This window comes from Eumetopias jubatus, unplaced genomic scaffold (assembly GCF_037043125.1).
Source record: "Eumetopias jubatus isolate StellerSeaLion01/CBP00866 unplaced genomic scaffold, mEumJub1_p1.0 scaffold_8, whole genome shotgun sequence".
NCBI classification, from domain to species: domain Eukaryota; kingdom Metazoa; phylum Chordata; class Mammalia; order Carnivora; family Otariidae; genus Eumetopias; species Eumetopias jubatus.
Window position 1 is genome coordinate 82,826,809 of NW_028274814.1, and position 25,245 is coordinate 82,852,053.

Here is a 25,245-nt window from a genome sequence, read left to right on the forward strand (position 1 = left end):
AATAAAACTGTTTGCTTGGATGGGGTGATCTTGGCAGCAGTCGTTAGGGGCAGAGGCCGTTTCTGGGAAGTTAAACAAAAAGACAGGTGGATCCTCTTAAACCAACTCATGTTTTATACTTGGAAACCCCTCAGTTGAAGGCTGTGCTTCCTAACCCTGCTATGACATAGGTACCCCCCAAACTCTCAACTGTTAGGTTCCAGCTGCAACCAGTGCTGGCCTATTATTCCCCAAAGACCACACCTGAGCATTAAAAGGATAGAATTCATTTATTAATAATAATGCACCTTGGGCAATCTAGAGCTGAAGCATTGATCAAGGGATGGAGAAGCCTGGTTTGAGAGTGGGGGGAAAGTTGTCTGTGAAAATGCCCACAGGTCTTACTTTCACCTACTCCCTACCAGCTGGCCACTTTAGTTCTGGAGGCGTCATTCTTGGATTCTGGTGACTGGGGACACAGTTCTAATGGAGCCTACGGAAACTCTGGGGCCTTCGTTTTAGGAGGGAGCCATAGGCTTGGCGGAACTGACGGTTCATGGCTGCATAGAGCACGGGGTTGATGCAACCATTGAGCCAGGTGAGATTGGCAGCGAGCATGTGGACAACACGAGGAGCGGCGGTGTTGGCGTCCAGGATGTTGAGCAGCAAGAAGGGGATGTAGCTCAGGGCAAAACAGAGGAACACAGCAAAACACATCCGAGTCACCTTCCCAAACTCTGATGGGGGTTCCTGAGTTCTCTGGGCTCTTTTAGTTGGCCTGGTCTCGGCTGGTGCTTCTGGATGGCTTTTCTCTGCCATGTGCTTAGCTACCTCCCTGCTGTGCTGGTTCCCCACTTCTGATGAGTCCCATTCCATGGTCTGGGTGGTGGCAGAACTGACTGGCTCTGACGAAATCCCCTCACTGGGCCTTTCTGAGGCCAGCTTGTTGTCCAGCTCCTGGAAATGACTGGGTATAGCCTCTGTCTCAGCCACGTGGTTGGACTGGACACTGGACTGCTTGTACTGATCCAGCGCCTGTGCTGCTCGCTGCACCTGGCGATGGATGAGGCAATAGAAGATGCCAACACTGCTGAGCCCCAGCACAAAGTAGATGCCCATGAGGATGGTGGTGTAGGGCCGGCCTCGGCTGCGGTCAAAACTGCAGGTGCAGACTACAGGCACCAACGTATAGATAGGCCAGAGAGGGGCAAAGCTGGCCATGCCCACCACCCAGGTGCTCACCAATGCCAGCAGCATCCCCTTGGCACTGAAAACTTGGGGAAAGAGCATAGGGTGGGCAATAAGGAGGTAACGTGCCAGGGCAATAAGGCAGAGGGTGAGGATGGAGACAGCATTGGATGCAAAGAGGAGGAACCCAAAGATTCTGCAGAAGGTGGCACCAGTGCGCCACTGCAGGTGGAGGTAGGTGTCCACAGAGAAGGGCTGGAGAAGGGTGCAGTACAACAGATCAGCCACTGTGAGGTTGGCGATGAGCAGGTTGAAGCGGGTACGGAGCTTGGGCAGGATGGCCAAGGCCAGCAGGGTGAGCCCGTTGCCCACGGTGCCTGTCACAGCTACCACCACCCCCCAGCTAACTGCAACATAACGATAGCCCAATACAGACTCATGGTAGCAGGAGAAGTTGGTGACGGAGTTGTTCTGCATGATGGAGGCTAAAGAGGCGGAAAGAGTAAGGGGAAGAAAAAAAAAAAAGAGTAAGGGGAAGAAGGAGTCAGAACCTGGCCTTGGACTTAGATCTCTTGAACAGTTCTGGGCCCCTGGACACCTGAACTGTTTTAGAAGCTCACCAGCCTCCTGAGCCATTGCCAGGCCTCTGCATCCTCAACCCTTGCTGAGATTCCCAGTCCTCTCCTTAGGCTCCTTAGTCCTTTCCCATTCTCACAGATTCTCTCTAATTTCCCCAAATTCTTATCTAAATATCTCTGTGTCTGTCCATTCCAAACTTCAGGCCTCTTCAATATCCATCCAGATATTCTCAGTAACCCTAACACCCTCTGACTTTCTAATCTTTTCCCTTTCCCCTAAGACCACCCAGGAGTCCCCCCTCTCTATTCAGGATGCTACTATAGTCCCCCCTGCCCTTGTCTGTTACACACACACAGGCCTCAGGTGTTTTGTTTTGTTTTCCTATTTTTATCACCTGGGAGAAGAGGAGACAGAGAAAGTAAAGGTACACCCACCACAAAAAGTACTCACCTGGGTCTCCCAGTCTTCAATTCTCACTCTAGTGGAGAGAAGTCCAACTCATTTGAAGAGCAGTCTTTTCTTTCTGGTGGACTGTCAGGTTTCGAGACATGGTCTTATACTAAACTGAATAAGAAATCCCCTAGTTACCCAACCTCGGCCACTTCCTCCCTTACCTCCCTTTGCTTTGGCTAGTGCAATCTGGGCCTCTCTGTCGAAAATCCACTGGTACTAACACCAAGGCTGTTTCACTCCTTCCTAAAGACCTAACCTCTGTTTCCTTCCCCTCTTTGCAAAGCAGGACGCTTATAAGTTCATTGCCAAGAATTATCCAGACGTGGAGACAGACAGACCATCAGAATATCTGGGCCACTTCTCTAGGGGCCAAAGAGAAAACCAAGTTTCAGGAGCAGCTGTGGACACCCTAGAAGCCTTGAGTTTGTTAGGAGGGAGCACTGCCTTTTTTCTCTCTGGGACTCAGAGATGGTTCAAATCGGGGATGGGGGGCATGTGATACCCTAACACATCTGATAAAAGGAGCCAGATGAAGAAAGGTGGGAAAAGAAGCATCCAGGATTCTGGCTTCACTCCACACAGGGGCGCAGGCCACTGTTCAAACATTCATTCATCTGTTCACTCAACTAACGCGTGTTGAGTGCCTACTATGCACTGGACTCTGAGCTAGACACTGGGGATACAAGAAGGTAATGTACATGGGCTTACACATAGCCTAGCAGGGGACATAGATATGTAAATATAAGATATGTAAATATATACATGTTTAATTGATTCTCTAAAGTAGGGGTCAGCAAACTTTGGCTTACGGACCAAATCTGGGGCCGCCATCAGTTTTTTTTTTAATTAATTAATTTATTTTTAGGGACACCTGGGTGGCTCAGTGGTTAAGCAACTGCCTCTGGCTCAGGTCATGATCCCAGGGTCCTGGGATCGAGTCCCGCATCGGGCTCCCTGCTCTGCGGGAAGCCTGCTTCTCCCTCTCCCACTCCCCCTGCTTGTGTTCCCTCTCTCGCTGTGTCTCTCACTGTCAAATAAATAAATAAAATCTTTAAAAAAAAGAAAAGAAATAGTATTTATCTAATGATGCATTGGATGAAGTTTTAGGAAGAGGGACGACTAGGATGACTCCCAGTTTTCCCAGTGGGTGGTGGTGTTCTGCATCACTAAGATAGGGAATGGTCAGAGCAGCAGGCTTAGGGAATGGGGTGTATCATGAATTCCTTTTTAAACCAGGTTGGAGGTATGTATCCCAGCCCCTCTCACTCCAGTTTCTTCTAGCTGCTATCTCTATCCCCTCATGTAACCCCTGCTTCTCACCACCCTCTCTCCTAGAGGGCCACTCTTGCTCCTCAGAATTCTGGATCTCCAGTCTCTGCATTTTTTTTAGCTAGATCTGAAAAAACAAAGAACAAAAATCCAACCACTCCCAAACTCCTTGTTGCGTTCGATTTCTAAACCCTCAGTGAACTCCTACCCCCAAATTCATACTTGACAAACCCAGGAGGCCTCTATTTCCCTCTCCTTCCTCTTTAACAATCATCATCTCACCTTTCCTCCCCCTTTCCTCTGAAAAACTGGGAAGTGGGTGGAGAGGGGGAAGTGAGCAAAGGGGATGCAATTCATGGGGACATGGGGAGATGCTGGGTTCTGGTCTGGCCTTGTTTTACTTTCTTGCCACTCAGCAGGGCTAGAGGGACGGCATCACAGAGTCAATACAGCTCTTGGGAGTGTTTGGTTGAACTGAATTCTGGAGATAATGAGGAGTGCCTTCCCCCACATCATGTGGGAGGCAGCTGAACAGAGTGTGCTTCTCTGTCCCACAGACCATTTAGGGGACCAGAAGAGAAGGGATTCTAGTCTATCTGCCTATCTGTAAATGGCACAGTCCCAGTTCTTTAGTCTTGGAACATGAAGGCTCAGTGAACTTTTAAGAGACCCAAATCTGCTCATTTTGCATACGGGGGAAACTGAGGTCCAGAGAGGGGAAGGACTAACTCAAGGTCACTATTTATATGAGGCCCAGCAGTGCCTGGAGTTGAGATTCCTAGTCCCTGCCCCGACTTCTCTCCATTCCTTGCGTGTTGCTGGCGTGGGTTTCCCACCAGAGAGAGGCACAAAAGCCTGGATTCTTTCCTTTGTCTGAGACTGGATCTAGACCTGTTTCCCAGAATCGTGAGACACACTTAGGGGGACTCCTTTTTCATGTCGTTGGCGCCGCCTGGTGGAGTTGTGGAGAATTCTCAACAGCTGCGTCTACAATCCGAGACCTGGACTCAGAAATGGTTCCCCAGGGCCAAGTTTACATTTGGGCTGGGCGGGAGTGGGGGTGAGTGGGATTGGGAGCCTCTGCTCGCTTTCTACAAGCCTCGGATCTTTCCGTCCCCCTCCTCCTGGCCCCCTTTCCCGTGTGCCGGTCCCCCTCACCATACAGATCCATCTCGCGTTGTAACAGCTCCCGTATCAGGGGGCCAAGATTGAGAGTCTGAGTCTGGGGGACAGAGGGCAACGAATCCAGACTTTATTGTCAGGGAGAGGGAAAAGGGAAGACGTGGGTGGGGGGCCGGGGTTGCTACATCGTCAAGCATAAAGAGTTGATGGGGACGGGAAGGCCAGTGGGGGCCCGTCCCCCTCCCGGTCGGTTGCTGTAAGGGCTGACGATACGGAAACCACAGAGGGAGGGAGGGAGGTCACGCCCCCGCCCGAGTTGTGCAGTCGAGGTGTTTGGTGGGAGGGACAGCCATGAGGTCTAGGAGCTGGGACGGGGGAGGCTACAGACTCAGCGAATCCTGCAGAAAGGGGAGGGGCGGGGGCGAGGCTTCTATTGCTTTTTGCTCACAGTTTTGCGGAAGGCGAGGCGGGGGTGGGCTTGAACTGGACACCCCTTGCCCCCCTCGGTACCCCTTGGGCGATGGGTGCTGGTGAAAAGAATGGAATCCAGACTGGGGAGGAAGAAAGTGAGGGAAGGGTCTGTAGGGGCATCTACTTGGTCCCACCCAAGTGCCAGAGATGCCCCCAAGTGCTGCCCCCCGCGATGGGCCCAGCTAGACCTGGGGCTGGGGCATGGTGCGGGGCGGGCACAGTGAGGTTGCAGGCGGTAAAACCAAAGTGCTTTTGAGGGACCCAGGATCCCGCCTGCTCCCCTCCCCCTGCGGAGGACGGGGGTGTTCACGGAAGCGCTTCAGTTTGGAGGCAGGGGGCCGGAGTCCCAGAGTCCGCTTATTGCCAAGAAAATCCATTTCTGCCCCCCGGACTCCGACCATGGCTTGTGAACCCCGTTTTGTGCTAGGTTTGGGGGGGAAGGGCTGAATGGACATGGCTTTTGGGAGGGGGGGTGTCTCCAAGGGGGCTCGGGGGTGAGACGGCCCCCCCTTTCTAGGGGAGAGGGAAGGGCAGGGGGCGGGGTTCCCTGAGATCTGGGGTGTTCCCCCCCTTCTGAAGCCCCCCTCCCCCGCTACCCCTCCCCTTTCCTGGAACCCCGTACCTCGGGGTGGGGGGTAAGGAGAGAGATCATTCAGGGAGTGCCGGGAGTAAGGGCAGGCTTGGAGCCTGGAGGCCTGGGTCCCGGCTGGAGGTGGCGGGGGGGGGGGTTTGAATGGGAGGGGGTTTGGGGTTCAGGTCAGTAGGGGGAGAAAAGGATGGGTCCGTGCGCAGTTCGGATGGGCCCGGGGGCCGGGTGGAGCAAGGGGTGGGTGATGGGCGGTCCCTGGAGAAGAGGTGCGGCTGGGGCCGGGCGCAGGGACAGCGGGGAGCCTGCTGCCGCTGCCATCACCGCAGCCACCGCCAGGGGGCTGGGGAGCAGGCCACCGGCCAGGGACTTGGGCAGCTCCTTGGAGAAAGTCAGCGTGCCCTGCAGGGGGGAGAAGGGCGGGGAAAGAGAGAAGTCATTCTGCGGCGCACACACCCCACCTCTCCCCGGGCCAGCCCCGCGTCCCCTCCTCCTCCCAGTTCCGGTCTCCCCGTGGCCGAATTCTCCAGCGCCCAGGCCTCACCGCTAGCTCCCCGGAGCCCCTAGGCTTCTTGTGACGGCTCAGTAGCGGGTTGGGCTTCCCGGCCACGCCGTCTCTGTGCCGCCGGCTGGAAATGTGCTGTGGGGGCGAGCGGATAGAGGGCTGTGAGCCGCGGGGAAAGGGGCAACCGATAGGCCCGTAGGCACACCCCAAACACCTGGCTCCGCCCTTTCTGTGGCACCAAGGAAGAGCCCTCACCCAAGCTCCCCGTTCTCTTCCCCACTTAGTGAGTTGAGCTCCCTAGAGTTCCTGGGAAAGGCCTTGGACCCACCTGTTTCAGTTGGACCTCCGAGTTGACCTTGACATTGCAGATCTCACAGTGGAAGGTTCGGTCCTGGGCAGGGGCCTCTGGTTCCCCAGGAGTGGGAGGCCCCAGACGAGGGTAAGCTTTGATGGGGCCCAGCCCACTTCGGGCCTCCAGAATTGTCTTGTGCTTAGTACCTGGAGCCCACAGAGGGCAGAGGTAAGGGGTGGAGGAAAAATTTTCCAGGCCCAGTAGGTGACAAATACACTCCCAATTAAAATATGGGGGAGCATCAAGTGTGGGGGTTTTCCAAGCCCCTTGGGATGCCCCCAGACACAAGGTGGGTCAGGGAAGAGTCACAGGTGAAGAAGTTAGGTGTAGGGGAAACTGGCTAAGGAAGGGGGGGATATGATTTGGGAGGGAGATAGGCTGATAAGTCCTGGAGGGTCCAGGGTGTTGGAAACCAGGGGAATTAGGAGGTAGGGAGCAGGAGTGGGCTGAGGACAGGGGTAGGGGTGGGGGTAGGAGAGTCCATACCTTTGTTATGAGCCTCAAGCTGGGACAGGGAATTCACTGCCACCTTGCACAGAGCACAGTAGAGCAGCCGCTTGGCCTTTTCCTCCTCTTCCTTGCTGCCCCCAGGCAGGGAAGCTGGGGCTGGAGTCCCCCCTTCACCCTTGGTTGTACCCTGACCAGTCTCCGGAATGCTGGGAGGGGATGGGGAGCCAGGCTGTTTCTCTGGGGATCCTGGAGCTGGACCCAGTCCATTTTCCATGGAAACTGTTGTTAGGGGAGAAACATAGGGGTCACCCCAGATGGTTTTTGGAGAAGATTCTTTATGTGGAGGAAACCCACCCCCATTTCCTGGAGGGCAAGGGCCCAGGAGTCCCCACCCTGTGACAACATGCATGCTCTCATGCCCTGGGCCAGAGCCAGATGTGGTCTAGCTGCTGTAGTCTGGGTGTGAGGCTCCAATGCCTGGCTCATTCTCCAGAAGCTGGGAATAGTTGAGGGGTCCAGCCCCAATGGCCTCCTCTTGAGGGTGAAGCTGGCACCCAGCCTAGCCATGGGGAGAGGCATGGAACAAGGATTCACCCCTCAATGGCCTACCAGCCAGCCTGGGCTTCCTGCCTGGCCAGCCCCTTCCCAGAGTTCTGCCCAGTCTCCAGGGAGGCATGCCAAAGAGCTTTAGGAAGGGGAAGAGGCAGCACGAGGAGAGGTCGGGAGAAACAGTTACAGACATGGCAAAAGGGAAACAGAAACAGCAGAACCGGAGAGGGAACAGGGATGCAGGCTGCTCTATAATTCATGGCTTGATTAAAGATGCACAGGCTCCAGCTCTCAGCGCTGGGTTCTGGCCTCTGTACAGGGGAAACTCTAGCACTCCCATTCTTGCTCCAGCGGCCGATCCAGTTTCCGGGTTGTGGGGAGGCTGGCAGTGGGGGTGGGGCACTGGTAAGAAGGGACCTCCTGACCCCTGCAGGTGTGCATCTGCTTGTCCATCCTGTCATCTTTCCCTTTATTTCTCTTGCTCATTTTTGTCACCCACTACCTCCATTTCAATCCAGATAGCACACTCACCTCAATCTGGACAGGGCTTCATGATTTATAAAAGTAGGGCAGGTATCATGATCTCCTTAGAGATATATCATTGGAACTAATGAAATGAGGTGATATACATAAAGCACCTAGAACAGTGATATTCAAGAAATGTTAGCTACCACCACCACTATCATCATCATCCCCATTTTACAGAGATGTTGCCAAGTTAAAAACCGATGATCAGGCTAAGCAGCAGCCAGAGCATAATTGTAACTCAGCTCACCTGCCTGCCCTATCTGTGCCTCCCTGAGGGTGTGTGTGTGTGTGTGTGTGTGTGTGTGTGTGTGTGTGTGTGTGTGTGTGGAGAGTGGGGTCCTGGTTCCCAAGCTGGTGATGCAGATGCCTGGTTCTCATTCTACTTGGGGTGGGGCAGAAAGGACAGGCAAGGATAAGAGGAAATGGGGATATTCATTCTCTCTGGAGTTGGTTATGACTGCTATCTGATGTGGTAATCCCAGGATGGGGGTGGCTCATATCTTCCTTTCTTGATACTCCTTCCTTCCGATTTCTTGGGAGTATGATTGAAGACGGCCACCAGCCATGAGGGAGAAAGAATCTCAGAGCTGCTTTTTGTGAACCTGGAAAAGACCTAAAACATCTTAAGTCTCACTCCCAGGAAAGAAAACTCTGGCCCAGTGAAGTCAAAAGATCAATCAAGATCACCAGGGAGTTGCTTGAGTTTCCTGAGGTCTCAGTCCTCCCTAAGGGGAACCCCAGTGGGCAGGCCCTAAGGGGTCCTGATTCCCTCCCTACCCCTCTCCCCAAGATGGAGGAGGCTCTCCCTGGATTTGATGGTTCCTTTTTTCTTGAGGAAGTTTGCCAGGTTACCTTACCCTAGCCCCTCTCTGAGTCACTAGGCAGTGGGGAGGACAGACAGTGGGTACTCTGTCAAGAGGAGCTGGGGTGGGAGTGGAGGTGACAGGATGGAAATTTTGTATCACTGTGCTTGGCTCCAGGACTCACCTTGGGTCGTGGTGGGGTAGGGGCTAAGGAAGAGAGAGATGAAAGCAGAGGAGAATTCTAAGACGTGGGGAAAGAACAGAGGAGACAAGATCAGTTGAACAATGTGTGTGGGGGGGGATTCAGACACACCTGGACGGGGGGCCACACCATCCCCCTTTGGGGGGGTGCTGCCTGGGGGAGCTGGGTCTCCAGGTTCCCGGACGCCAGGCTCCCTGCCTCGGGTCTTGGCAGCCTCGATGCCTTTGACTCTTCGGGCGTGGCGATTACCCTTGTAGTGTGCCTCAGCCTGGCTCTTTAGGGATGAAGGAAGAATATGGAATCTGAGATCACCTTTCATCTGACCATTCTCCCTACAGAGCTCCTTTTCAGGTCCTGGGGTGGTCTCAGCAGGCTGCAGTGAATCTCTCACTGTACCAGTGAGATGTAAAGCCCCATACCAAGGAGTGCTGGTTATTCCTGGGGTTCAGACTAGCTTCTTAAGCTTGAGTAGATGGAAACCTGGATCCTCACCTAGCCCAGGCTCCCCCCTACCACCACACGCAGGGCCTGGCTGCTGACTCAGGCTTCTCACCTAGTTCTGGGTGAGGGAGGTTACCCCAACCTATAACAGAATCCTAAATGGGAGGGTCCTAGCAATTCAGCCAGCCAGCAATCTCTTCGCCCCCTGGCCTTCTTTGCCTATGTCTCCTGGCACTGGGATTCAGCCTTCACTCTTTCTACACTCAGGCTGGGATTCCCAAAGAGCTCTGAGGTCTGGGCTCTATCCTGACTACTCACCCCTGGTTCTCATTTTTTCCTGAAGCCTCTGTGGACACCCTGGAGGACCCTGGCCCCAAGCCCAGCTCTGGAGATAGAGACAGCAGCAGAGACAGCTGTCAAAACAGAGCCACTTGGTGGGGGAGGGAAGGGGAGGGCAAAAGAGGGGAGGGCTGTCTACTATTGGCCCCCTGCCCCTCTAGTCCTCTACCCTCCACTAGTGAGTGGAGCCAGGGTTGGGAGAAAGGATGCCTGGGATTAAGGTAAAGGAAAGACCTAAAGCGGGGTTGGTCCTGGCTCTACCCCCACTCCCATGTGCACCTCCTGCTAAGAACATACAATCCTGGAGCCACAAGGTCACTCAGACAGGGACAGAGTAGAAATAAAAAGTGTGGATGGGCAGGAGAAGAAGATTGACAGCCCAGGGGTGGGGCAGTGGTGTGTGGAGCCTGGCATCATGGTGTGTGTGTGTGTGTGTGTGTGTGTGTGGACTGGGTAGAGAAACAGAACATGCTTTATTTCCCCCTACTCAGCAGAATGAGGCTCTGCTGTTTTTCTCCAAAAGCTCTCAGAACTTGCACCCCACAAAGTCCCCTCTAGACCCACACAGAAGTCCAAGGGGAGCCACAGAGGGAGGACAGCTGGGAGGCCTGACACCTAGGTTCTGCGTTTGGGGTGCCTTCTCTCCATGGGAAAGTCCCATGGGAGAGGGGAGAGAGAGGAGGAAGCCAGGAGGTTAAGAGTGAAGTGGGTGGGCCAGGGGAGGAGTTTAGCAGAGGCCACGGGAAGGCACAGGCTCTGTAGGGGAGTCAATGACCTAACTCAGCCCAGTGCCCAAGGACTAGTGGGCCAGAGGCCACTCTCCCACCCACACATGATGGCTACCTGTGTTCTAAGAAGTTCTGAACCAGGGAGGCCTCGGTTGCCAAGGGAGAGAGGGGTCAACCATAGATGACTGGCCTACTTCATGTTGAAATATACACCTCTTTCCCTCTCAAGTGCCTTCCATCCGCCCCTGCCCCTCCTGCAGCATCCCCATTCCTTGCTCTTTCCGATATCCCCTTAATCTTTGCCCCCCACCAGAGCTCCCAGCCTCTGCCCTCCCCTGAGATCCCCTGGCTATTGCTGCCCCAATCACTTGAGCAGTTAGGCTTCTTACCTGAGAATTGAAGCGGATCTGACAGACATTACAGGAAATGATGGGCCGCTTGGTCTTGAGCAAGGGTCCCCCGAAAGTGTGGGAGAGTACAGCCTTCTGCACGGGGTCCATCTATGGAGGCAGGCTGGGGTGAGCCAGGAACCCCAGCACAATCTCATGTCCATCATCCCCCACATTGGTAGCAGCTGGGTTGAACCCAAATCCCCAGAACCTCCCCTCTATCCCTCAGTTTGCCTGAGGGCTCTGAGCTTCAGTCCCTTGATTCCCTCCCAGCCCAATCTTCACAGCACTTGAAGGGACCTGAGGGATCAACTGGCCCCATGCTCGCATCTGACAGAAAGTAGAAGTGGTTTGCCCAAGGTCACACGATGAGTTAATAGCAGAGCTGCTACTTGCACGTGAACTGCTGTCTCAGTTCATCACACCATGATGATCCATCTCTTTTTGACCTACAGTTAGGCCAGTCCACCAGAAGCCCACCGATGGGAAGTCCCAAAGCACCCCAGATCCTAGGGCCTTCAGCTGAGGCCTTTGAACTCTTTTGGCCCCACTCTGGGGCAAGATGTCTACCAAGTCAAGCTTCTGGTCCCAGGAGACAGACATTCCTAGCTTCCCATTGGGCCCCGGGTTGCCCTAACACACTCCCTAGACTACCTCTTTAAGGCAGCAGGTCTAAAAGGGAGTAATAGAACTCAGGAGAGAGTATGTGGCTGTAGTGAATAAAGGGGAATTAGTGGGGAGGAACTAAGAAGCTGGGTTGGCCTGAGGCAGCAAGAGATCTTCTGAACTCTTTCTCTGGGGCAGGGCTGTGGGGCTGGGCGTGATTAGGAACAGTATCTGCCCCCACCCTGGGTCAGCAGATGTCTTTGCAGTCTCCTGCCAAGAGTTCACATGAGGAGGGGAGAGGATGGGAGTTTCTCTCTGAGGACTTCAGCTATCGGGATGAAGTCAGGGGCCGAGAGGCATGAAAACTGCCTCCCTGCACAGTCCTCCTCTCTTCTGGCCCCTAGGCGGCCAGGGAGAGGCAAGACTGGAATGTAGCCGAGGCTGAGGAGGATCGAGTGATGGCTGGGACCTCTCATAAGGATGGAACCAAATTCGAGTTGAAGCCTTGTCTTCTAGGTGGAAGGATCAAATGAAAAATAGTTGCTGGGACTTGGGGTTCCTTAGCTCCTTAGCTGAGTCCCTTTCCTGTGCCCAGGTCTTCATGGTTCCCAGTAAGACTCCGGTGAGAGACAGGAACATGAAGCAGGGGGAAGAAGGTGGTTGGAATCTGCAAAGTCCACATATCCTCGCTCTCCCCAGTAGTCTCACTGGCTGGTTGGGGGTAATGTCAGGAAGGGGGCTTTTAGATCCCTGTGAAATGGGCTGCCTCATTTGGTAGTAGTAGAGGCAGGAATCATGACCAAGTTCAGATGACTGGTCTGACTGACAAGTGTCCCATCACTTGGTCTGTCCTTGGCTGGAAGCAGCCCCTTTCAGTAGCTCACGTTTCACCTCCTGGAAACCCAGGTCCTATTCAAAGAAAAGCCAAACAAGGGAAGAATGGGTGTGACTGTGTGTCTAGGCAGGCTGTGATCAATCTGTGCATGGGTGGAGTGTGAAGGAGTGTCATGTGCTGTGTGTACATCATTTATGTATCAACATTTCTGTGTCGGGGGCTTTGCCAACGCCATGAATGGTCAGGTTGTGTAATCTTCAGCTGTGTGTTTATCTGTGTGAATGTATGATGTGTTTGGCAGAAAGAAAGACAGACCAAGTTGGAGACAGGCTTTAAATCAGAAGGGGGAGACAGAAGACTGCTCTCAGCTCCCAGTCTCTAGGCGTCAGTCCTCCCTATCCAGAGACAACCCCCTCCTCCGCCCTGCCGCCCTCTGCCCCAGGGTTCTCCTCAGCCCCTGGGCTTCCTCACATGCTGGGTGGGGAATGGAATTCAGCCCAAACAGAAACCCAATCTGGGCCAGGAAACCTAAGTCGATGACAGCAGTAGGGAGAGAGGAGTGGGCTGGAGAGGGGACAGCAGAGGCCCCAGTTCTGTGTCTGCCCCAGCCTGCTCCCCAGAGTGCCCTGAGGACGACCTGTGGGCTGACCATCCCCAAATCCATCCCAGGAGCATGGTCCCTGTCCCACTTGTGTCCCTCCTCCAGGGTGAGAGCCTTTTCTTTTGTACACACCTCTCCTCAGGTTTAAGTCCATAAACACCGACTAGGGGTGGGGAGCACCGGGAAGAGGGCACCAACCTGGGGCGGTGGGTCCTTCCCACCCTCTCCTCCAGGAACTGAGGAGACACCAGGCTGAAGGTGAAGGCTCCTGGGCCCAATCCCTGCGCAGGTGGAATGTGAGCCACTGAAGTGCCGCTCCAGGCCAAGGTCAAGAGGCCCTAGTGACCTAGATGAGGGCTCTCTGGGGAGGGGTGGAGGCCAACATCTCCCACAGCCCATTCCACTCCGGAGCCCCTTCCCTGGGATTTTGGCCTAGACACTGCCTGGAAGGGTCCACAAAACATTCCTCTCCCACCTGCCCTCCAACAGCAGACATGAAGGGGAATCGCTCCCTAAAGCTGGGGCAAAATGAATCAGGAAGGGCAAGGGGGAGGGAAGGGAGGAAACCAGATCAGGAACACGAGGGGGGGCATGATTATATTTCCTTCCATTGCCCTTTATCTGATGGAAACCGCTGCCCCTTGTTTGACCACCTCACTTCCCCCTCCTCCCCCTTCCCCCACATAAAGGTGAAAAGGGAAGGAGGGTGGCATCTCAGGGATGGGAAGACCTGAGGGACAGGAAGAACTGAAATAGGAAAGAGAGCGAGCTAGGGGGTGTCTAAAAAGCAGGTGGAAGCTGGTGGGGGAGGGATGCTTGGGAAGGGGAGAGATGCCGGGATGGGGTAAGAGGGATCTAAGCGGCGTGGTAATCTGAGGGTACATGTAAGACCTGATGGGAAGTCTGAAGATCTGGGGGGCTCAAAGGATCTGAGAAGCAGAGGTGGGGGTATCCAGTATGGTGGCAGTAGTCTGGGGGTGCCAGCCGGGATCCAGAGATTGGTTGGGACCGCGCCTGTTATGGGGGATGGGCCAGATAACCCGAGGACCAAGCGAAAGGAGAGGTAGCCCGCCCGCCAGGGGCGGGCGGGGATGGGGTGGGGGGGCGCTGCGGCAGCGGCGGGAGCCAGGGAGAGAGGAGGGGCCGGGTGGCTTACCCTGCGGGACCCCGGGGACCGCGACTCCATGGCCCGGGGCGGCGGACCCGGGCGGGGTACCCGAGCCTGGCCGGGCCGGGCAGGCCGGGGACGCGGCGCTCGTTGCCCGGGTGGCTCGGGCTGTGCGGCCGGGCCGGCCCGAGAAGGGGAGGCGGTGCCGGCTGGGACCGGAGCCCGCCCCGGAGGCGGGGCCGAGGGCGGGCCGCGGACGGGGGCGGGGCTAGGGAGCCAGCGAGAGATGAAGTGGGGCTAGGGTGAAAAGAGGAGGGGAGGGGGTGTCCGTATCCAGATACTCGTTCCAGGGTAGACCTTGTCCTGGCGAGGGGTCGCTCGGCCCGGCGACCGGGTATTGACCAAACGACCTCGGCTTCCTCCACTGAGGACACTTGCTGGGTCCAGTGTCCCCATCAATCCTATGGACGTCTCTGTTTCTCTAGCTCGGACGTTTCTCCTTTCTTCCATCCCCTCCGCCCTGGCCCTCGCTCCTTTGCTCACAGCCTCTCTTCCAGGTCCCCAGACGACTCTTCTCCTCTTCCCTCTGCACACGACCCCCTTGCCCTTTTTACATGTCACTTCCCCTGCTAGGGAGAGGAAATCGAGCCCAGGAATCTAGGTGTCAGGCACTGCTCTCTTAGCGACTCCTCTGAACGGTGGAGCTCGGGGGCGCCCAGAGCAGAAGCGACCTCAGAATGGGGACATGGTCCCTAACCTCTTCCCACCTCCTCCCCTCGCCCGCCACCTGCTGGACAACCAGGGTCCCAAAGAGCTTATGTTTCGTGCACTTGCTGCCCTCTGGCGGTGAAGTAGGGGCAGCACTGGGGGCTGAGGGGCAGGAGGGCAGAGCAACCCACTGCCCCAGACACCTCCTCATCCTTCTCTGGACAGGTCTTAGGTTTCCTGCTCTCTCATCTCTGGATCTCACCCTCTCTCATTCCACCTAGGACAGAGAGATGAGTGAAGCAGGGGACTGGAGGTAGAGGTTGTCTTTGGGAGACAATGAGGGATGTCCAAGGGCAGAGGAAAGCATAATGTGGCAAGGGGTCTAAGAGATAGGAACTGCCCCCGTAGGAAAGAGATCTGGAGGTCTTAGTCCAGGGAAGGGGAGACTCTGCGATGAATAATAAAACCACCACCACCACCACCTAATGTTGATTGAGCCCTTGGAATGTGCCACCCTCGGTACTGAGCTCTTTGCATGGATTATCTAATTTAATCTTCACAACCACTATTCAAAATAAGTACTATTATTATCTTCACTTTATAGATGAGGGAACTGAGGTTTAGAGAGGTTAAATAATTTGCCCAAGGTCATAAGCTAGTAAGTGGCTGAACTGGGATTTGGGAATTTAAACCTGGGCAGCCTGACTCTAAAGCCATGTACTTAACTGCTGCACAGTACTGCCAAAGGCCTGTCTGCAGCTTTTCTGCAGTCCTCATTCCCCTGCAGAATTTGACACTATTGATGCAGCCCGCCACACTCTCTCCCTTGGCTTCTCTAACTCTACAGGAACCAGGTTGCATCCCCACCCCCCTCCAGTGGCTCCTCCATTTCCTTTGCTCGCGCCTCCTCCTGTTCCTGCTGCCTAATTCTGCTTATTCCAAAAGGCTGAGGCCTTGGCCATACTACCCTTCTCTCTCTGATCCTCTCTTAAATAAAAATAATAGCAATAACATAATAATCATAGCAGCTAACACTGAACACTTACTTTGGCTAGGCATTATGATTACGCAATACAATTTTCACAACAGCCTTGTGTGTTGGTACTATTACTATCTTGTTTTACAGATGGTAAAATTCAGGTTCAGAGAAGTGAAGCAATTTGCCTAAGGTCACACAGCCAGTACTTTTGGAATGTTAATTCAAATCCTGCCAGTCAAAGTTGTTGCTGCTCAACACTCTGCTGCACTCTCCAAGCTTATCAGCTCTCATGGCTTTAAATAGCTAGTCCCTACTAGAGGCAGTGGAGCCATGAACCCTGTGGGAGTCAGAAAGCCTGAACTATCCATGTGAATTGACTAGCTTTGTGACCTTGGGCAAGTCACTTAACCTCTCTAACTTGTTATCTTTCCTACTAAGCATGGGCTCTCCCCAAGGGCACAGACTGAGTCCCTTCTCCCTGATACCTGGTACAGTGCCCAGTACATGGTAGGTGCTCAAAAAATATTTTTTGTTCACTTGAACCATTGTCAGTGTCTCTGTCACAATATTTATAACTCTTGCTCTGTTTTGTGTTATAGATTGCTGCATAGATGTTGATATTTCTCCCCTGTATATAAGGTCTTTCAAGATTGGACCTTATCACGTTTACCCTCACATCTCCATTGTGTCTAGAACAGTGCCTTGCTTATAGTCAGTACTCAATTTTCTCATCTGTAAAACAGGGATAAAACAACAGCTTCCCTATAGGGTTGAATCATACCTTCAGCACATACTGTGTCAACTGAGGTAAATTACTAAAAAACCCTTCTGAGCTTTAGTTTCTGCCTTGCCATATGTGAAGCAGGAATAATACTGTCCTCTTTGTTGGGTTGTGGTGAAGATGAAGTGAGATCAGGTATGGAAACACCTACTGCAGTGCGCGGCGCGTAGTTGATAACGCAGTCCATGTTTGTAGCTGAATATGATTTGATGGTGGGTTATTTGAGCTGAATAAAGTTGACTTCCCCCAAACCTTTAGCTCGAGCCCACTCTCCAGGACCCAAATTCCAACTGTCTGCTGGACACTTCTGGCTTAATGTCCCACTTGTATACCAACTCACCATGTCCTAAAGTGAGCTCAGTAGCCTCACCCCAGACCAGCTTCCTCCTCCAAACCCCTGCCCCCGTCAAGTTGACTTCATTCAGTCACAGAGGTTTGAATCCTGAAGTTAGCCTTTATTCATCCTCTCTCTTCTCCCCAACCCCCAAATACCAGTTGGTCACCATGGCCTATGAACACTTCCTTGGAAACACCTTGCCTCTCCCCCTTCCTATATACTCACACTGCCCCTACCACTGGCCCAGTCTGGACTTCCAGGCTTCCGTGCAGGCCTGCCTTGGTGGGACAGCCTCCTTCAGGCTCTGCTCCCTTTCATCCAGCTGTCCCACCCACCTTCCTCAAACTCTGCTCTTACCAAGTCACTTTTCTGCTCAGGAATGCATAATGGCTCCCTATTTCATACTGTATTAAATTTAGTCAACTTTGCTAGCCCTCTAAGCCCTACCCCATTGACCTTACCCACCTAGGTGTGGGTTCCAGAGAGCCAGAATTTATAAACAGGCAGGCTTGTGGCCCTGCTTATTCCCTGCTTCTGGATTCAGCACCTGTCCCCGCTTCCACCGCCCTGTAGTCACAGTCACCACCCTAGGTCTCATTTCTTCTCTAGATAGTGGGCTCAATGAGAGGATTCATATAAAACATGTAGCACAGGGTCTGGCTCATAGATAGTGAGACCTCAGCAGATATTAGCTATTGTTGTTATTGTTGTTAATAGTCTACCAGATAGCCAACAATGCTCGTAACCAGCTAGAAGTCAGGGAGATGGTGTCCTAAGAGGAGATAAGGAATTAGATACAAGAGAAGAGGGCAGGGGTGAGTCGGAGGGAAAGAAGGAGCCAGGGTCTCAGGAGGGTAGGGCAGGCAGGCTGGCTGCTACTCACAGTGTTGTAGTTGCTGAAGAGGCCCAGGGTAGGGGCCGGCTCCAGTGGGAAGGGCAGGATCTGCTTGAGGTCCAGTGGGGGCTGCATGATGGGGGGCTGCCGAAGCAGAGGGAGGGGCCCTGCCCGGCTCAGGCTGCCTGAAGGGCAGAGAAAACATTACATGGGGCAGGAAGATTGAAGCTTGGGAGCCCCACCCAAACCTGTCAGTCCCACTCCCCAGCTGGGGCCCCCACACTCAGAAGTGTGACCCCCGTGGTGCACACACACTTCCCCTGCTTGCTGTCTCCAGCGCAACGGAGCACAGTGCCCCGTGGGCCCAGGAGAAGGTGCAGACCAGCCCTTCCCTTCTGGGTGTTTTTCACTTCCCCCTTCTCCAGCCTCCCTCCCCCAAGACCTTTAGGCATTTTACAGACCCAGGAAGAGCACAGACCTTCTCTGCTGGATCAGCAGGACTCAAGAGCCCCATGGCTCTGGTCACTCCCTTCTTCTGGTTTTGTTTTCCCCCAAGGAATCCCAAAGGCTAGGTCTCACCCCAGGGAGAACAGAGTCAGGTGGGTGATTCATCCCACTGCCCAGAGGGGAATATTGAGGCCTAGATTTGGAGGAGGGCTACTGAGTCAGGCTGCCCGAAGAGCTGTGATTTGTCTCAGTCATAAATCCTAGTTCATTGTCGACATCTCTGGGGGTAGGTAATAGGTGAGTGGCATTTCCTCTGGGAGGTGGACTGCCTGGGTCTATTCTCAGAGCCCCTTTTCCCCAACCTTCCTGTCTTCCCCCGTGCCCCTTTGTCTCACTGGGAGCGTTCAGCTCCAGCCTGGCAGGAGGAACCGCCACCCTGGCCTCTGGGAGGGGAATGCCTGGGTCTGACCCCAAGGGGGAAATGAAAGTCCAGGCTAGCCACTCCACTACCCACCCACCCCTGAAACCTTTTTCTCCTCCCTCCAGAGCCATGGGAGGAACCTTGCCAGTCTCCAAAGGGGGTGGGCCAAAGGCCCTCAGGACCCCTCTGGGCTTCCGCTAGCCCAGCTCCCTTCTGCGACCTAGCTGTCCACCAGTCAGGGAATTCTGGCTGCCCTTCACTGCTCTAGCAACCCCCTGCCAACAACAGGGGTTCCCAGGAACAAAGGCAAAGCTAGGAGCCTGCAAGCTTGGCCCCGTCCTCCCTTGACCTTACTGGGGCAGAGGGTACCCCGGGATCCTTTCCTGCTCCCTCCATAGAGACTGCCCCTTTGCATACCTTCAGATTCTGGTGCCTGCTGCCCCCAGGCAGTGGCCTGGCCCTGGCCCCCCGGGGGCCTGGGCCTGACAGCGTCCCCTTCCCTTGGTTCTGCCCCCTGCCCCCTCCCTTGCCAGCCCCCTCCCCCCCAGTCCAGTCAGTAGAATCAGCCAATCAGAGTCCTGGAAAAGTGGGGCAGAGGGGAGGGCGGGGGAGCAGGGATTAGGGAATCAGAGGCGAGAGGGAGGGTGTGGGGAGGGCTCAGGCACAGCTGGGGGCAGGGAGCTGGTCCAGAAAGGTCTGGAGGGGTCTGTCTCTTCTGCCAGGGTGGGTGGCCAGAGTACTTGAGGTCAAGGCTGCTGGGAGCTTGGGCTCTAGACGGCTTAGGGTTGAAGGAAATGGCAGGATGCTTGGCTTTGGCCCTTGGGCAGCTGGGGGTCTGTAAACCCTGTGTGTATTCCCTCCTCTGCCACCTCAGAGTTGGGATGGGACGGGGGAGAGGAGAGACAGACAGACAGACAGACAAAAGCAAATGAGAGAGAATGGGAAAGAATGACAGAAGCAGGAGTAAGTGATTGAGAAAAAAGACATAGATACTGAGAGAGAAAAGGATACTGAACAACAGAGAGAAGAGAGTGAAATGAGAGAGAAAAAAAGAGACTCTGCTGAAAAACTGGACACAGAGCTAGAGACCAGGGTAGAAAGACTGAAAGAGAGCAGGGAGAGCAAGAATGGGAGAGAGAAGCGACAGACAGACGTCTGAGGTGCAGTTTGACTACCTCCCTTTCCTGGTCTGTCCCCTCAGGGCTGCTCCCCTCTGTGTGCACCCCCTCCCAGCCTGGCACACCAGACCAGGGCAGCCTTAATGAGCCCCGGGCAGCATCAGGAATGGTGAGAGAAACCTGAGCGCTCCCAGAGTCCCAGGCACCCAGCACCCACCCCTAGCAGCTGGTTTGGGGCTGGCACTTGCCCTGCCCCAGAGCAGCTCAGCTCCTTGACCCTTTCCCCAACTCTAGACTCTCTGAAGCCCCCACCACTCAAACACCCATCTCAGAAGACAGAGATGAGTTCTGGAAAAGGCAATAGAAAAAAAAATGTAGTGTGGAGCCACTATGTGCCAGGCAATGAGTTCTGAGTATTATCACATTTAATCTCCGGGGCAGCTATGATTCTATGGAGGTAGCTGATACTATTTCCCCCATTTGACATATGAGGAAACTGAGGCTCAGAGAACTTAAAAACCTTGGCTGATGTTACATAGCCTGTAAGTATCAGGGCTGGGATTTAAACCAAGATCTGTCGAACTCTGTAGCAAATTCTTTTGCAGCTACATAACCCCCGGAGGACTCTAGTCTCACTTGGAAGGCATGGAGATCCAAGCACAGGCTTCCATCTTGCTCAAGGAGAGGAAGGGGAGAGCAAGATCCCTGCACTTCCTGGGGTTGGAGGAAAACAAACAGCAGTGATTCAGTTTCCTATGGCCAGCAACTCATCTTTTCCACTGACAGGAGCCCTGGAGGGAAGAAGGGAGGAGAGGGAAGTGGGAGCAAGGGCTGAAATGAGGATGGAGTGAGGCAAGGAAGCAAAGTGGGCGACTAGAGGTTCATCTGTCTCCTTCCCGATTCCCGATTTTTGGGTCTACTGCGCTATGAGATGGGGAGAGGGACTGATGGCAGCTCATGGGCAGAGTGGGCAGAAGCAGGGCTCGCGTTTCAGGTGGCTCAAACCTCAGTCGCCTCTCCCCTTCTCTGAGAATAATAATAGTGGCCACTTTTTGAGGGCTTACTATCTGCCAGGCACTGGGATCTCCCTGAAGATGGCTCCAATGCTCAGGAGCTGGGTGACTAGCTCATTTGGCAAAAGAGAACAACAGTACTGCCTCAAGGAGTTGTTGAGAGGATTGAACGAATCCATGGAAATAGCTGGCATGCTACAAAGGGAGCTCAATAAATGTTTGCTAAATAAATGAGTCCTCATCTTATCGATGATGACAATCAGCTCTGAGAAGGGGAGTTACTTGACCAAGGTCACACAGCTAGTGAGGGACTTGAACCTGTCTGTCTGGCTCCAGAGACAGGGCTTTCAAGCACCACACTTTTGTGGGTAGACTAGGGATGGCGTATGGGGGTGGGGAAGGGCAGGAACATAGTGAGGGCTGGGGAAGCAGGAAATGAGGTAGGAAATCCAGGGCTTCTGACATCTGGCTAGGTGAGGGCTTCAGGCAGATTTGGAGGGGGGAGGAGAGCGAACTGGAGTGTGTGCATGCATGGCGCACAAGTCAGGCAGGGCAGGGAGGAGCTGGGGCCTGGCTGGGGCAGGCCACTCCAGAGAGAAGCTCATTAGAGTAATTACCTCCAACAGATAGAGCCCCACCCAGCTCTGTGGGAATTGCCAAATGCTTTATTAAAGACAGTTGCCAATGCACTTTAGAGGGGGTGAACTCTCAGACCCTTGGATGGATATCCATCTGTCCCTTTCTATGTCCTACCTAGCCCTAGGCACTTTGATCCTGCTCAGGTTTCCTCTCTAGCACCGAGCCACAACCAAGCCACATCTAACTCCTTCCATCCCACTGAGGTCTGGTCTTTTCCTTTCTCCCTGCCCCAGAAATTCTGGTCAGGTCAGAGTCCCAGCCCCTTGGCTGTCTTAGGTCAGGCCTGGGGCCTCAAGCCCTTGTGGTAAAGAATGGGAGTGTCTGCCATGAGCTGGCTCAGGGAGTGGTCATGTCTGGTAGGAACAGGAGTCAGGAAAGGTGTTAGGGTAGGGCTGTGAGTTAGTGTTGGTTCTGAAGGTTGTGCCAGGATGAGAGTGAGATGAGAGAGAGCTATTGGGATTAGGGTTGCAAGTAGTATTAGGGCCCTAACCTAAGGTGGTGAAAAGCATGGGGTCAGCCCTGGGTTAAGATGGGAATTAAACTCTGGGGCCAAGGGAGGAGCTAGATTGGGGTCTGGACTGGGTTCTCATCTCTAACCCAACTTTCTCTTCAGGACTTTGGGCCTCTTCTCCGTCCCCAGCCCCAGCAATGCCTAAAATTGGGGATTGAGGGGAGACCTCGAACCCCTGCATCTTGACTTCTTGACCAAATTCCATGTATCTGTTCCCTTCTGCCTCAACTTCTCCCATCTGGACAGGAGGCAGGCTGAGGGCTGGAAAAGCTTTGAAGTCAAAGATGAAAGCAACAGGGGATGATTATGAACAACTACTTAAAACATCATCCTTAATAACCCTAGGGTGGATGTAGGCAGGGCAGGGTTAAAGGGAGGAGGTGGCCAGGAAGGGAAGAGAGAGAGAAGATCCTTGGGAAATCTTCCCTATCTGACAGGAAAGGGCCTCCTTCAATGCCCCCTCCCTGCAAGGGCCTAGTTGGAGAGGACAGTAAGAAAGGCCTGGAACAGGGAATTGAGCCCAGAACCACCATCTGCTTAAACCTAGGCCCACGGTCTAGATCTTGAGCAGGTAGGCGGCGCCCCACCTGCTGGTCAGGGCCACCATGTACATGGATTCAGTAGACCTCAGCATTTGGAACAGAAAACCTTACTATGGGCCCTGGGGGTGGGGCCTGAGCCCTGGCTGGCAAGCTTCCCTTCCCGCCCCTCTGTAGGCGGGCATAAGGAGGGAGTTAACTAGAGGGTCCTCCAGGAGATACGGTGGGGGTGAAATTGGTGGACCCAGGCATTTTTCCTGTGGTGGGGTCTTGGTCAGGTTTGAGCAGGTCCCTGAGGTGGTCTTTCGAGCCTACAGACCAAGGGAAGTGCTGCTCACACTAGCCTATTCTGGATAAGCATGATGCTGCCCCTGGGGCCCAGGCCCAGGGTGGGGCCCGAGCCCAGGGTGGAGCCCACATGCAGGGATCGCACAGGTTGGAGGAATGTGGAGCCCATGCTCTGGGGGCCTGAGTCCAAGATGTGTTGGTGAGGGTCACTTTCGGGTGGGGATAGTCTTCAGACTTGGGTGAGGAGTTTTTTCTTTGCTGGAGATACTCGTGGGAGGGAGGCAGTCAACCAGTCATTCATGCCTCTGTTCCCTCATTCATTGAATAACTATGATGGAGTGTGTGACATGATGAGAGAGGGATGAGATACAGGAAGGGGAGAGAAAGAGATGGAGAAAGGAGGGCAGAAGGGGAGAAAGACCACGAGTGGGAAGTCAACAGGGGTCAAAGGAAAGAAGGGAAGCAAAAGAGCCAAGGAGGCAAACAGCAGAGGGACCCAGCAGAGGGCTGAGACAGGAGCCAGGCAAGCCCTGGGGCACCAGCATGGAGCCAGGTGTCCCCAGTGGGAGGTAAAGAGTGTGAGGTCCTGCTGTGGGTGGTGGTGGTGGGGTCTCCCACCATAAGCAGGGCCCAGGAACCGGCCTAACCAGGGCAGGGGTCAGAGGTCAGAGGACAGAGCAGAACTGAGCCTATTGTGGAGGCAGGGGCCTGGAGCCCTTGGAGCTGAGGAGGAGTCCAGGCGCACAGCTAGTCCCTCTCCTCCCCCAACCCGGGGCTCCCTTCCGATGTAGGTCATGAGGATGGGGTGGCTGTGGCTGAAGGGTTGTCAGAGCCCCGCGGGGGCTCCCCTCCCCCTCCTTACTCTCTCCATTGCCCCTTGTCCCCTGGTGCCCCCGGCCCAAGGCAGGGGTGGGGGTGGGGGAAGAAAGAAGGAAGCCAGGAAGGAAGGGCCCAGGCAGCCAGAGCAAGGAGAGAGCGGGGCAGGTCCCGGCGTGTTGGGGCAGGATGGCTGCGGAGGCAGGATCGGAGCCGCAGGGGCCCTGGGATGGACAGCTTCCCACCCCTGCTTCTCCCCAGCCCCCTTATCTCCGGCCCTCAGGTTCCCACCTCCCACCACACACACCTCGAAGCTACACCCACCATCTTTTCCCCGCCCGCCCCCCACTTCCTCCTTTCCCTCTTATCCTGGGCCCAGAAGGACGTCGGAGTGTCTGAGCTAAGGGTGGGGGAGGGCGTGTGTGTGTGTGGGGGGGGACGGGTCAGAACCTTTCCCTCAACTCCACCAGGCCAAGATCAGCCCTCTCCCCCAACCTCTCGTAGACCGTCATATAATATTCATGAGCCTCATGAATACGCAATGTCCTCATTATGGGGCGGGGGTCTCACTCGGCTCTGCTTTCCCCTTCACTGATCCCTAAATTACCCAGAGAAGCGGCAGCTTGGGGAAAAGGGGAAGAGGAGACCCCCAGATGTGAAGCCAGATGAAGGGGGAGGGGGAACCGGTTGCTGACTGGCGGCCGCAGTCACCGCGGTGCCGGGAGGTTGGGGGGGTGACCTACTGAGAGGGACCCAGGAGCCCCGGAGCCCAGAGCCGCAGAGCCCACTCACCGAGGATCATGCTGGGGACCCAGGCGCCCGGGGTTCCGCGTCGCTCTGTCCCGGGGGCCGTTCTGGCCGGGCTGGGGGTACGGGGGGAGGAGTCGGGGGAGGAGCAGAGGCCGGCCCAGGCGGAGCGGGGGCGGAGCCCGCAGCAGGTGAAGACGGGAGGAGGGGGAACCCGGGCACCCTGGGCTCAATGAGGGGACGTCTTGGCGGCTCCTTGCCCCTCCCGCTTTCTCTCCCACTTGCTGCCCCGGGTCTCCTGGATTTACGGTGTCACTGCAGCCAGGGCTGGGGGAACACATCTACAAGGCGGTGTGAAGTGATGGAGGAAGCTGGGAACTAAGATGCCTGGGTTCCCGGGAAGGGCTGAGTCTGAGGGCAGGAAGTCTGGTCATGAGCTGATATGGGGTGAGGGATGCCTAAGTACTCTGGGGAGGGATGGGGCCTGGGTTGGGTGGGACACCTGGGTCCTCTTCAGAGTGATAGGCTGGGCAGGGTCCGTGTGGGGGAGTGCAGAGAATGTTAAGGTCCTTTGTTTCTCTGACTTTGGAGCAAGATGTTTGGGGGCTGGGTTTCAGAGGTGAAATGTGGGGCTGAAGATGGATCCCAGGTTGATCTCTGGCTGGGGTTCAAATGCCTAGGTCCTTAGGGAAGTTCTGAGTGAAGAGATTGCAATCAATGAGGTGGAAAAAGAAGCTTGCAACTGTGATCATTAGGGCAACCAGAAGATGATACAAAATCCAGAACTGAGGCTCAATCCTATACAGATGACCTGAATTGGGGTGGGGATAGGAGCATCCATCAGGCGTCGGGGCCCAAACCTGGGGCCTTCCCCATTAAGGTGACCTTGGATTGAAGAGGACTAGTGGGGGTGTTTGGTGAGGTGCAGGGAAGATGGGGAATAGGTCAGAATGTATGGGCTGCGGGGAGCGTCAGGGGGCTGT

At 54.8% G+C, this 25,245-nt stretch overlaps 2 protein-coding genes across 3 annotated transcripts; both read right to left on the minus strand.

Moving 5' to 3' along the window:
* Positions 1-250: 250 nt before the first annotated feature.
* Positions 251-2,299, minus strand: GPR84 (G protein-coupled receptor 84). The gene is made up of 2 exons (XM_028125577.2): positions 2,197-2,299; positions 251-1,652 (listed from the first exon to the last, which is right to left on the minus strand). The coding sequence occupies exon 2, from the start codon at positions 1,642-1,644 to the stop codon at positions 463-465; it is 1,182 nt and encodes a 393-aa protein (XP_027981378.1). The 5' UTR covers positions 1,645-1,652; positions 2,197-2,299; the 3' UTR covers positions 251-462.
* A 3,492-nt stretch (positions 2,300-5,791) lies between these two features.
* ZNF385A (zinc finger protein 385A) lies at positions 5,792-24,378 on the minus strand. Of its 2 annotated transcripts, XM_028125641.2 has the most exons (8): positions 24,308-24,378; positions 17,772-17,908; positions 10,934-11,044; positions 9,148-9,310; positions 6,991-7,233; positions 6,481-6,650; positions 6,192-6,287; positions 5,792-6,049 (listed from the first exon to the last, which is right to left on the minus strand). In XM_028125641.2, the coding sequence occupies exons 1-8, from the start codon at positions 24,315-24,317 to the stop codon at positions 5,819-5,821; spliced, it is 1,161 nt and encodes a 386-aa protein (XP_027981442.1). In that variant the 5' UTR covers positions 24,318-24,378; the 3' UTR covers positions 5,792-5,818. The 2 variants fall into 2 exon arrangements, with proteins under 2 accessions (XP_027981442.1, XP_027981443.1); XM_028125642.2 differs by lacking the exon at positions 24,308-24,378 and having other exon boundaries at positions 10,934-11,057; positions 17,772-17,851.
* Positions 24,379-25,245: the final 867 nt, after the last annotated feature.

Excerpts from the sequence above, each read along its gene's own strand:
- ZNF385A (XM_028125641.2), bottom strand. Across the intron at positions 9,311-10,933 it reads AGATCCGCTTCAATTCTCAG|AGCCAGGCTGAGGCACACTA; the intron begins GTAAGAAGCCTA and ends TCATCCCTAAAG. Across the intron at positions 7,234-9,147 it reads TGGTGTGGCCCCCCGTCCAG|TTTCCATGGAAAATGGACTG; the intron begins GTGTGTCTGAAT and ends CCCTAACAACAG.
- GPR84 (XM_028125577.2), bottom strand. The coding sequence starts at position 1,644 with ATGCAGAACAACTCCGTCACCAACTTCTCCTGCTACCATGAGTCTGTA.